This window comes from Pagrus pagrus, assembly GCF_965226575.1.
Source record: "Pagrus pagrus genome assembly, chromosome: 20".
In the NCBI taxonomy this organism is placed as follows: Eukaryota; Metazoa; Chordata; class Actinopteri; order Spariformes; family Sparidae; genus Pagrus; species Pagrus pagrus.
Window position 1 is genome coordinate 15678124 of NC_140207.1, and position 12639 is coordinate 15690762.

General features: G+C 44.5%; 1 protein-coding gene across 5 annotated transcripts in view; it reads right to left on the bottom strand.

Annotated features, from left to right (window-relative positions):
* The window catches only part of zfhx4 (zinc finger homeobox 4), a 95174-nt gene that overhangs the window by 54183 nt on the left and 28352 nt on the right, over positions 1 to 12639 (bottom strand). For all 5 annotated transcript variants that reach the window (XM_084340482.1, XM_084340483.1, XM_084340481.1 and 2 more), the window contains exons 2-5: positions 3707 to 6233; positions 2977 to 3189; positions 2236 to 2530; positions 1 to 542 (exon numbers count right to left, since the gene is read on the bottom strand). In XM_084340482.1, the coding sequence (XP_084196608.1) occupies positions 1 to 542; positions 2236 to 2530; positions 2977 to 3189; positions 3707 to 6187 (3531 nt within the window). In that variant the 5' untranslated portion in view covers positions 6188 to 6233. The remainder of the gene's footprint in view (positions 543 to 2235; positions 2531 to 2976; positions 3190 to 3706; positions 6234 to 12639) is intronic.

The following is a 12639-nucleotide window of genomic DNA, read 5'->3' on the forward strand; positions in this document are numbered from 1 at the left end:
CTTATAGAGGCGGATGACTGCCTCATGCCTCTGGTTGGTGGCATGTAGCCTCAGTTTATCCACGCTGTTGCTGTAGTAGTCACAGGCATTGCACTTGAGGTGCACGGGGTTGCCAATGGCCACACACTTTAATCTCCACTGGTTGGCCTTGCCTCCCTCCTTGATGTGGGCCACCAGCTGGTGCTTCTGCATGTGCTTGTCTGTCTTGCAGTGCAGCTGAAAGTTGGCCTTAAGCTGCGTGTTGTAGCTGCAGAGCTTGCACTGGTAGACATCGCCCACCACGCAGCGCCACTCCTCTTCGGGTAAAGAGCGCTCGGCGTTGATGTGGGCGTTGAGGGCCTCCAAGCTGTCCGTGGAGTAGCAGTTGCACACGGCACACTGGTAGAGGCGCAGCGAGGGGTCGTTGATAGGTGGCGACAAGGAGGAAAGGGAAGGGTCTGATGAGGACATACCCCCCATTCCACCAGAGGACACCAGGGATAAGTCGTCTGCCATCAGTTGACCACTGGCAAGACGCAACTCCGCTGATAGGTCGTTATTCACTAAGGAGAAGAAATGAGTAAAGATGTAGGTTAGACAGCAATGAGAAAGACAGGTAGGATCTAAAACGTAGGGCTTTCATAAGGATTACATACATGGAAGCATATAAGGCAGGCAGTATGCACAGTAAGAAGAACGGTACATTGAACAAAGAGGTATGACACAAAGACAAAACTCAGATGAAAATGAAAGGCTGGCATACATAGGGAGAGATAAAGGATAGAGAGAAAGAGAAAAGGCTCTTTTAATGAAATTAAGTGTGAAGAGAGAAGTGAGTCCTCTATGCAGGCCTCTCTCACACAAAAGGATTTGATAAAATAAAGCCTCACAGAGGACTAGGGCTCCTTACAAAGTCTTGTCTATAAAAAACCCTAATAGGATTGAATCAGGATCAATTACAATCATCCTTTTCAACTTGCTAACTCGCTCATCAGGTAGCTTTAATTACTGCTCTCAGCAATGGTGGGACAACGGTTTTAGGCCTCCAGGCTTTTCTCACATCCACACACAGATTTGAAAAGCTGATCAATGCATTACACTTGTTTTCTCCTTTTTTCTGCACCCTAGGACAAAAAGCAGATCTGCCATTCATACAAATGTAATTAACTCTTTCGTTTGATCCCTTCATTGTCTCTCTATGCATGTTACCAAAGCTTTTCTGTCTTTTTTTTTTTTTTAGCGAATATTACAACTCAGTGTTTGGAGTGCAGAGGGTTTAACAATTACACATTGCCAGGAATCATTTTTTTATAAGTAGAATTGCTCCTATGAGTTGAAACTAAATGTCCTTTTGTGTGTCACTGTGTGTGCGCTGGTATTAAAAAAGAGCACACTTGTACCTGAATGAGGACACAAAATGTGTGTAGAAATGCAGAATTTCTAAATTACCATTGTGTATATGCATGCAAGCATGTATATCCATCCTTCATCTATGTATGCATTTGTGTGAATATATAAATATCCTGCTCACACCATCTAAACCTACATACAGCTGCGCTCACTATGGGGAGCTGTGTGCTATCAGTGTAATTCACTGAGAGTACATCTGCTGGCTGGGCTGTGACCTCCACACTAGAGGAGGGAGTGGGTGTGTAACACTGCAGGGTCATTGTTAAATCTCTCTCACTCCTACGGGAATCCGCTTCCTGCTGTGTGAGAGTGTGTGTGTGTGTGTATATATGTGTGCACATGTGTGTGTGTGTTCTCTCCAGAGTGAGCGAAGGTGGGGTGGATGTGTATGGGGGGGGGGGGGGGGGGGGGATTAAGCTGACTTAAGAAAATTACAAATGAAAGATTAAGAATAATTCTCATGTGGCGTCTCATAATCATTTTTTAATCAGTGAGAGGGGTCAAAGAAAGGAGACAATGACAGAGGGACAATATGAGAGCAGAGATAAGAGGGAAAGAGAAAGCGAAGAGGGTGCGGCAAGGGGGGCAAGGTAAAAAGGATGGGAGCAGAAAAGAGGAGGTGAGAGGGCAGGGAGAAAATTGAAGAGCATCAAAGGAGAGGCACAGAGATAAAAACAATACCAGATGGGATCAGATATACGAGACGAAACAGATAAAACTGACCAAGTGAAAGATGACCACAAGAAAAACAAAGGGGAAAATATTAAAAAGCTTTTTTGCTGCTAAATTTACTTTAAAAAAAAACTTGTCAGACAAGTGTATCATTTCTATTATAGTATCACTCACCTAGACCAGATCCAAGAGCAGCCGCAGTTGCAGGATCTAGCTGGAACGGGTTAATCATCATCTGGGCCTCTGGACCGCTGCTGCCGGCTGGGTTCTCCAGTTTTACCCCTGCCAGGCCCATATTTTGAGCCAGGTAGTACTGGTAAAGCTCGGCCTCGGCTGGGGCCAGGCCCAGATGGAGGCTGTGTTGGATCTGCTTCATGTTCTGCTGCAGCAGCATCATGTTGTGCATGTGTTTCTCGCTGGTCATATGGATTCGCAAGTTCCGCGCCACGTTGGTCTCATAGTCACAAACCTGTTGGAAGCAAGGCAGGATAAATAAAATTGTTTTAAAGCATCTGACTCCACTAGATGGCTATCATCATCAAAGCACTGTTTTACAATTTTAAAATTAATTTTCAATAAAACACATGGATAAAATCATTTACATTTATATCGTATGTTCAAAATGAGCACTGACAGCAACAGAAGATCTCAATACCTAATCAACTGAATAAAATTGATGCAAGCATTTTAATCATGATGATGAATGCCTTATGTTTTCTACCATTCTTGGAGATAATGTCAGAGTGTATGAGAAATGCAGTTTTATAATGACCAGAGGTCAGATGATGTGGCCAAGAAAAATAATAGACATAGTGACGCAGACAGAAATAAGCAGCTCATTGTGTAGACACTGAAACAAGCAAATTGGTATGTTGCTACAACAGTGCTACAATGACCCTCTGTTTGTTTCATTACCTCACAGCGCCAAGTGGGCTTCTGTTTGGGCTTAGATGGCGAGGGTGCACCACAGCCCCCACCAAGGCTGGCACTAGGCACAGGGTTGGCATGGTTGTGGTTGTACTGTGCCTCACTGCCACCGTTCTGGAGTGTTTGTACGTTGTTCAGATGCTTGTCCGACTGCATGTGGATGCTAAGGTTGCCTTTGGTGGTGGTTGAGTAGTTGCATACCTAAAAAGGAAGAATAAATACAGTGATGCATGATTCACACTATACGCATTTATAACAAGAACAGGCTCGTATCTGATAAATAATTTAGTATTAAATCTCCAATTTTCTTCAGTCAGATAATTGAGATAATTACCTTAACCTTTACGGTTGTGATAGGTGTTGGTGAATAAAAAGAGAAAGATAAAACACATTAACTTCCTCTTTCCTCCCTTCTGACACTGAATTTTCAATTGAGTGAAGATCAAAAAATCTTAACTCGAGCCTCAAAATTGGCCTCAAGAACAAATTGCATCATCTATATTGCCAAGAATATAATATACTTTTTCTGTTAGCATATGTCCAACAAACCCAGTGATTAGTTTTGGTTAAATAAAAGGATAACATTTGTCTTATAAAATCAAACCCAAAAAATAATAACTGAAAAAAAAACAAGGACATTATCTTATTTTGGAAATATCATAAAGTAAAACAGACAAAAAACAGAAACCCATGGAGAAGAAAAATTAGATAGACAGACCTCACAGCGGAAAGGCTTGTATCCACAGGTATAGCTTTCGCCTCTGGCTAAACGAGGATGAGGCTGTCCTGTGCGGCAGTACACACATGATCCACCAGACTCTGGATGTTTCTCCTTCATGTGGGCGTCCAGCGTCTGCTGGTACTTGTAGTGCCAGTTACACTTGGGACACTTCAGTGTCTTGCAGGAGTTACGTGAATGCATCATCGTCATATGCCCTCCCAGCGACCGTGAGGATCCCAAGACTGTGTCACACTTGGGGCACTCCACACCACTACCTGGGGACCCTTCACCTGGACCGGGGGTACCAGGTGTCCCTGGAGTTCCAGGTGTACTGGGATTTCCTGTGTGTTGATGCAGTGGTCCAGGACTCTCATCATCTCTGCGTACCATCATCATATCAAGGGGATGGGAGGATGGTGATGACCGTCCTGCCAGGGCTTCACTGGTTGAGTCGTTGCTGCTCTCTCGTTCTCTGGCACCTGCCAGGGCAGTGGACAGACGGCTCTTCTCCATCTCCAACTTCTCACACATAGACATGGAGGAAGAGGAGGTGGATGCATGGCCTTTGCCATCACTGTTAAACTTTAGCACACTGTTGGAAAGGGGGGAAATACTTTGGTTTAAGAGAGGGAAATCTTTGCTACTGGTGCTGTCGGCCCGCTGGCCTGTCATCGCCATGGTCATGGCCTGATCCTCCTCCTCATCTGCCTCCATTTCTACTCCACCACCATTGGAGTAAGCATCCTCATCCTGCTCTGGACTATCTCCTCCCACTGCACCGGGCTCCCGCTTGATGAGCGGGTACTGGCTCAGGTCTGGCCCATTGGGTTGCAAAGTGCATGTGTCCCTAACGTGGCCCTTGAAGTCAATTTCAGAGTTCCGACCTTCCACGTTGCCACCAGTGGCAGCAGCAGAACTCCCGCTGGGGGTTCTGTGGGCACCAGCCCCTCCCCCGAGGTTTGGGTTGGTCTCAGCCTTTGGCATGGTTTGGGTTCTGGGGGTTTGGTCATTGGAGGAGCTGCTGGCACTGCCCTTCAGGAAGGCAAAACCTGCCTGAAGGGAATCGGCATTCTCCCCACTACTGTGGAAAGCATTCCACAAGCCGCGGAGCCCCGTGTCTGGCCCTAGGAAGTTGGCAGGTGTGGGAAAGTGGGGTAGCCCAGAGTTGGGGGGGTTTTTTGGTTCCAGAAAGCTTATAAGAGGTTCTTTGTCCTTGCCGATGCCCTGGATGATGGCGGAGATGTGCTTGTTGCTCAACAGCTTCTGCTCCTGATCATTCAGGGTCATACGGTGGTCATGGACAGCATGTGTCACGAAGGAACGGCTGTAGCCAAAAGACAGCTTGCACAGGAAACACATCAGCACAGGCTTCCGCCGCCCATCAGCCACACAGCCCTCAAACTTGGACAAGTCCACATTGTTGGGGACATCTTTGGACACACAGGAGTTTTTGGCTGCACCATCCGCCGTCAGATAGTCTTTGTCATTCTTGTGGCGGAGGTCATAGACACGGAAACTGTGCAACACGGGAGCAGCGCCCGCCAGCCCTCCAGCTGAGGTATTTGGGAAGGAGGGGTGGTCGGTCGCTAGGGATTTACCCCCTAGGGATGAGGCGATGTGGAAAGTGTTGATGATCTGGGGATAGAAGGACATGGGTGCAGCGTGCTGCTCCAACCGCTCCCCCCCTGGGCTCAGGCCACTCTGGCCACTGCTGGCCTGGGCATTGGGGAAGGTCTGGGGGGACAGCAGGCCCCTGAATGGGAGAGACCCAGAAAGCCCCCCCTGGTTGCCACGCTGCTCTTTGGAGTCCTCCAGGATGAAGGCAGAGCCATCGGGCTGGTAGATGATCTCGCTGCACAGGTTCTCCACATCACTATCGTCTTCCATCTCCATCTCGCTGTTCATTTCCCCCACTTCTGCAGCACCCACCTCATGCTCTCCTTCATCTTCACTCTCCTCCCCTACCATCCCTTCAACGTCCTCAACCTCCTCGTGACCTCCAGTGGTAGGCAGGCGGGCGTTGGGGCAGTGGTGCTCCATGTATTTTTGTAAACTGGAGAAGGAACTAGAACATTCGTTGCAGGGGATCTCCTTTGCCGGCGCCACGGGAGACGTGGCAGGGGCAGAACAGTCCGAACCCAAAGCTGCTCCTCCTCCTACTCCTAGTAAAGTCCCGGTAACACTCCCTTTGTTACCGGTAGTAAAGCTTTCTCTCCGACTCTGTTCAGCTACAGGGTCGGTGGTTGCACTGACAGTGGTGGGGGTAGCAGTGGACCTCAGCGGGCTCACAGTGGGCTCTCCAAGGCCATTCTCCGGCTCTCCAATGGCAGCAGGTGACGTTTGGTTGTTGTTGGCGTTGTTGGCGACACTGGTCTCCATGGAGACGACGGCGTTGTCCTCAGCAGCAGTGTCCAGCCTCTGGCCACCATGTTCCTGCTGCCGTGATGACACCATAGGGGGAGAGTCACAAGTTGCCATGACGACCACTACATAGGGATCTCATCTCATCCAGCCTAACAGGGACCTGAGTTGATAAAAAAACAGAAATAAAAAAGGAAGATTTAGTAAATGGTGTTTAACTGCAGATTATGTTCTAAAACACCGTTTACTCTATTCTGATTGGTGGCGTTTTAAGCTTAATTCGGATGAGATTGATTGCTGTAGCAGAGATTGGTGATTTTTAGAAGATGGATTTTTAGGAAGATGAGAACGGTCAGGCTTGTAATTAGTTAATTTTTAATGCTGTTATCTTGAGATCACAAGTTAACTTATCTCTGATATCTTGAGAAAACAACTCCAGTAGGCTGCAACTAAAATACTAATTTTTGGCAAAGGGGAATTGGAAAAGAAACAACCCACATTGTTGAGTGTTTGAATCTCATAATGTAAGTATGTATATAAATAAGTAAGAATAAAGTACATTCTAATGTGGTGATCATTAATGGGTTCTCCTTGATCTGACAATTATAACTTGAATCAGTTGCTACAGTTGTCATGACGCCATCTATGCATGCTGGCATAACACTGTTGATCTCTAATAAACATAAGTAATAGTTTATTAAAGAAACCTTTTGTTTTCTCATAATGTTAGGTTGATTATCTCCAGATTACAAATCTTGTTTTCCAGAAGCTAATGAAATAATTAACTTCTGGTCATGAGATAACAGCATTAAAATATTATAGCATACAAAGTCATTCTCGGCTTCCACAGATTTCGATATTGCATTCACTGATAAACAAAAAACACACACACAAAAAAAACATGACATTTATCTACCTCTGTTTTGCCTAACACCTCCCAGATATATAAACAGTCTTAAGTAGCTAGTACCATGACAACTTTTTGAAAACCAGAGAAAAATCCAATATCAACTGCTCCCACTTGCATCTTTGTCTTATAACTGGCTGACTGAGATTGCTTGCCACAACCACAGAAAAAAAAACATCCTTGAACAAAAGTTTTGTCTCTATTGGCCCCAGGGACCAGAGCTTGACAACTGGGGAAATTAAGTATAAATGAATGAAGCAGCTACCATGGCAGCCGGCAGTAGGGACGTTTATAGGAATAACCCAATTGTCTAGTAAACAGACTCTTTGATCGACATATACAACTGTGCAACACTGGAAGCAGTTCCGCCTCTGTTGCGTCCTGTGTGCGCTAATGCTGTGTTAAAAGATTATGACGTCATGCTAGTACCAGCTACCTTTGCTTACTCTCAAAAGTTAACACATATAAATTTATAAGTTAGTTTACAATAACTTATATGTGTAAAGTTAGTATCTTCCTTTAAGAGGAAAAGTGGACTGGAGTCGGAGGAGTCTTCAATCATTGGCTAAATCAGTCTTGGCATGTTCTTACCAGTCAGGAGTTGCTAATTAGGCAGCACCTATTAACCTATTAATGCCCTGAAGGAATGACTTAGACTCTGTGTGGACAAGGAAGGTAGAAACTATATACTGTCATGCAACTGTGGCTGACTGCACTTCAACATGCGGAAAGGTAGAACAATGTCTGTTGGCAAATTTTCTAGACAAGGTCGCCGATGCAGGAATGAATCAGGAAATTAAAGATTTTATGTTATTTTTTTACATCCATAGTATTTCAAATGTCTTTTTTTACAGGAGCAATAAAAAATAGAAAGAGAGAAAGAGAGAGAGAGAGAGAGAGAGAGAGAACGAGCTTCCATGAGGAATGATGTTTGGAATACCAGTGAGATGTTATCAATCCTGGGCGGCTGCCCATCTCTCAACCCCTCACTACTTCAATCTCTTGGCTTTTCACAACAAGGCACAAATGCAAAGGCACACACAAACGCACGCACACAATGTAGAAAAAAAAAAAAAAACGCCTTCTAAGCCTACAAACACACACAGCATCCCACAGTCATTTCATTTTGTAATCATAGGAATAATTTCTCACCACCAAAAGAGAACAAGAAAGAAAACAACTGAGAAAAAGCCATGAGGGGAGAAAACCAAAAACAGACAAAAAAAGCTAGAGAACTGAAGCTTCATCGCTACTTAAAAGAAACTGCTCTCTTGCTCAGCTAAACGCAACAAATGAGAACTACTTGTGCATGCCAGTGTTTTTTCACTTGATACAGTACCAGCGCCTTTCAGATGCTTGCGTGTAAATGAGCTGGCATTAAAAGAAAGCTTTAAAGAGCCATGTTAACCTTTAACCCAATCCACCTGCTGCTTAATTCTCCCTCTCTTTTTCTACACTCCCTCTCTCTCACAACAAAGCTACAAAGCAATTAGAGGATTAATCCGCAACAATCCAGGGCTAAACAAAGCCAGTGGGAGGGACAGTAAAAGCGTGAGGAATGAAATCAAACATGTGTGTGAGTATGTTTGTGGGTGCATGTGTGTGCACGCGCTATAATCAGGTCTAATCTGACATATCCCGGAGATGATTCCATGGAGCCTAGTGATAGATTAAAAGAGAAATTATGTTTTCTCTCTCTGTGTCTCACTCAGTTTCTGTTTCTCTATTTGGGAGATTAAAGACAGAATCACAAGGAGCAGAAAATGAATTTTAGTGCTTATCCGTTCAGCATTGATGTGGCAAAATGCGAGAGGAAGATGTGCGACATGTATATGACAAAATCACCTCCTCACTATAGGCAATGTACCGTCAGGGTTAAAGCATGGTTCTGGAGCAAACATTGCTATTTTTTCACAAATTTAGATGTATGTTAATGCCGTGCAAAAATGTCAGTGAGTGATACCAATCCCTGCTGTCCTAACGCAGTAAACTCTACCCGACTGTTACATTTAAAAAGAAAAATAGCCCTGTATCTGATATTTTTGTGGATGACATTTTCTAGCCAAGGGCACAGTTCCTTAAGATAACAACTATTGTTTTATACACGCATACACCCACATACAAAAACACACCTGGCTGCATGTTACTCACACTTGTAATTGCACAGACATTAGCAGCAATTAGCTCTGCATTCTAAACAAGCAAGAAGTTGAAACAGGCCAAATATGTGACATGCCACAAGAATGCTTGGTATTAACCCAAACACACACACACTGAGCCCGTTTCACCACAATGTCTTAATTTTACATGTAGCTGCACTGCCTGTATGACAGAAGAAGAAAACACGATGAATTTGGCAGTAGGGCAAATAATTATATAAAATAAAGGCTTTTCTCCACCCACTTAAATTGCAGCTCATTTAGCTTTTTACCATAAATCATTTATTATCACCTAGCGCCAAAACAACACACTGGACTCGCTCCTGCAGTCAAACATATACATATTTCATTTTTTTTTTCCCACTGGTGTCCCTCGAAACCAAGGCATGTGTTAAACGTGATTGAGGGTAAAGCTGTTCAGAAGCAGTGGGTTTGAGAGCTAATGCGACACATACGACAGGATTTACTACTTGTCAGTGGTGTCATTTCACTGCTTATTTCATTGGGGAGCAACCCCTTTGAATTGTAGCTCGGACATAAAACACTGAGGTTTATGAATTATGCATCTCCTAACACTTTAAGTATGGAATTATGTCTTATGGATAAGCCAATGTGTTAAGCACTTGGCACTGACATATCACCTCTAATGCTAACAGGTTAGCAGCTGTTTACACGTGCGCTGCCTGCCAACAATAACGCAACTGTCCATTATTTTGTTATCTGTGGTTCTCATTAAACCCATTAACTCTGCCACCAACAGAGCTCTGACTAACAAAGTAACACTATGTGACGAGATGTTGGGGTGCATTTCTTTTCATAACCATTTGTGGAAAATATACACATCACAGTGGAAAACAGCTTGGAAAGCCTGGTGAACACAAAATACAAGTACAGCAACCACAAGCCTAAAGTGCTTGTTTGGTACTAGCATGGGGAGATAAAAATATATCATACAATCTATATAAACTGAGTTTCTGCGAGTGCACTGAGTCTGAATGTTTCTTTATAATTGACCCACATGTGGGGAATCAAAAGTAGAGCCGTCTTCAGCTTTCAGAAGACAGGATCTTAAGTAAAATACTTAAGTCTTAGCTCTTAAATTAGCCCAACCTTTCTTATAAAAGAGCAATGCGGTGCAGCGCAGCCCGGTGTAGGCGTTTGAAGTCATACTGATCCATTCAGCATGTGTTAATTTAGCATACTTGGACGGAGAAGTAATGAGATGTCTGCTCTTGCTATCAAATGCATTTTTTTTTTCACTGTTCTACCTTTCAGAGCTCAAAGTAACATTTTGGACACTGACATTTTTGGACTTGCACAGATCAATATGAAAAAGATGTATAAAAAGCTCTATAAAAGCTGATTATCGGACATCTTGTCTCAAGACTACGTAGATGAAAAAGTTATCGGCCTTGCTTCTTTTTGTTTTGCTCCATTCCCCAGGCTTTGCACCTTTCACAGCAGTAGTGCTCACTGTTGCCTCTTTTAAGGCAGATCATGTTACTGCTAGCTAAGAAACCTCTTCGCTCTCTCCCCCACTGGCTTCCCTCGCTCTGCTAACCAACCAAACTACTTTCATTTGAGGGAGAGAGCGATAGATAGACAGATACATAAAGAGGGAGAGAGAGAGAGAAACTAACAATGAAGCCCAGGTTTTTCCACACTGCAGAAACAGTTCCCCTCTTTTAACAGAAGAACAAAAGAGGTGGCCTGAGCTGCTCCTACCTCTGTTTTTTAATTAAGCATGTCCCCTTTGCTTTCACGCGCATGCACACGGACACAGGCTCTCACTCTCTCTCTCTCACACACACACACACACAAACATACACTAAGGTAATTAAAGTGGCAGATCAGATCCAGTGAGAGGCAAATAATAGCTCAGGAATGCCTGGTTTGGACACTGCTAGTTCTGATAGGAGAAGGGGGCTGAGAGACTCCTTGGCCTATTGTTTTTCTCCCCCCTCTTCTCTCTCTCCCTCTCTCCTTTTCTATCCCTCCATCTGCTTTTCAGTAGCTCCCTGAGAGACAGAGAGGCAGACTAAAGAGGGGGATTTCTCCACTTTTTTTTCCATCTTTCCCAGCTTTTCTCCTCCTTCTCTGACTCGGGTTATTCTTAAAGCGCTTCCGGTTTGAAGAAGAAGTTGGATCCTGTATCACACAGAAGTCAGAGGGTAGAATCTCTTCTTCAAATACAAAACTTTTCTCAACGATAAGCAGCTGTAATACATGTGCCGATAATACATGACATGTTACAACAAGATGTCCTCGGTGCAGACCTGAGGTACTGAGCTCTCGGTGATGTCAGAGTCTCCTCCTGCTTTTGACCTCCTGTCACACTATCAAGCATTAGCCAGAGATGCCGCCTGTTAAATGCCAAACCTGTAATTGCAGTGTCGCCACACTGTCTTCTTTGTTTACACAGGGATCTGTCGGGTTCAAATTCTTCATCACTAACTGTCTGATATTTGAATGCGAGGGCAGACTGTGCTGTTAATACTGCTGTGAATATTTATAAGTTCTGTAAACACTGGAATTAGGCCGACCTGTGCTTTGGGATGTGGTCATCTGAGTTCGAAAATGGTTATTTTCCTTCTACTTGTCAAACTGTTTGGACACATATGTGAGCACAGCTAATAACCGGTGAATTGAAATCCAGGCTGAGGCTTTAAGGTGACCCACGAAAAGCTAGCAAAGTCAAACAACAAAGTCAGGAGACAGCGTGAGACTATGGCTATGTGTCCATTCCTTGAGGTCTCCTGGAAGGTCATCCCTCTCTCGGCATGTGGCCCCTCAGTCTAACACCAAATCTTCTATCAAAATGTCACCGAGCGTTAGCCAAAGACAAAGGCGAAGGGCGCTGTGAAAGCCCCTGCATCCATCTCCCACTGTCAGTGCCATGAATAGGCCTACTCTGGTCTAATTAGACCTGTTTATTTGTTGCCATGCAGAAACGGAGGGATGAAAAACGAAGTGGATGAAGGAGGAGGGGAATTATCTCCTTCCTCACAATGCGAGAGGAGCTTCGGCTGCCATCAAAGAGCGCCGACGCATGCGTGCGCAAACGCATATGCACACAATCACAGAAGAGGGCCTAATGCTCTCTGTTTAAAGTCTTAAAAGAAAGGACGGAGGGAGAAAATTGCAAAAGGATGAGAGGGGGGAGGGCGTTTGCGTGACCAAGTGTTTTTTGTCTTCTTTACTTCTTAACCTCACAAAGGGTTTTCATGCAGCCCTTGTTTGTTGCCTGGAGGTGTAATATTAGACAGGAGATGCAGTAGATCTCCCCAATCCCCCCCCTCCACACACACCCTTTTCTGTCCGCCTGTCCTCTTCCCCTGTGTCTCCCTCATGAGCGAAGGCCTTCATTACCAAAAGACACCTTATCATTATTGCAAGGCGCGGCCCAGACACCTAAAGCGAGCGCCACTCCATTTAGCACAGGAATCTTGTTCGACAAATTACCAACTCCGCAAAAATGCCTTTTGGCAAATCAAATTCAGAAC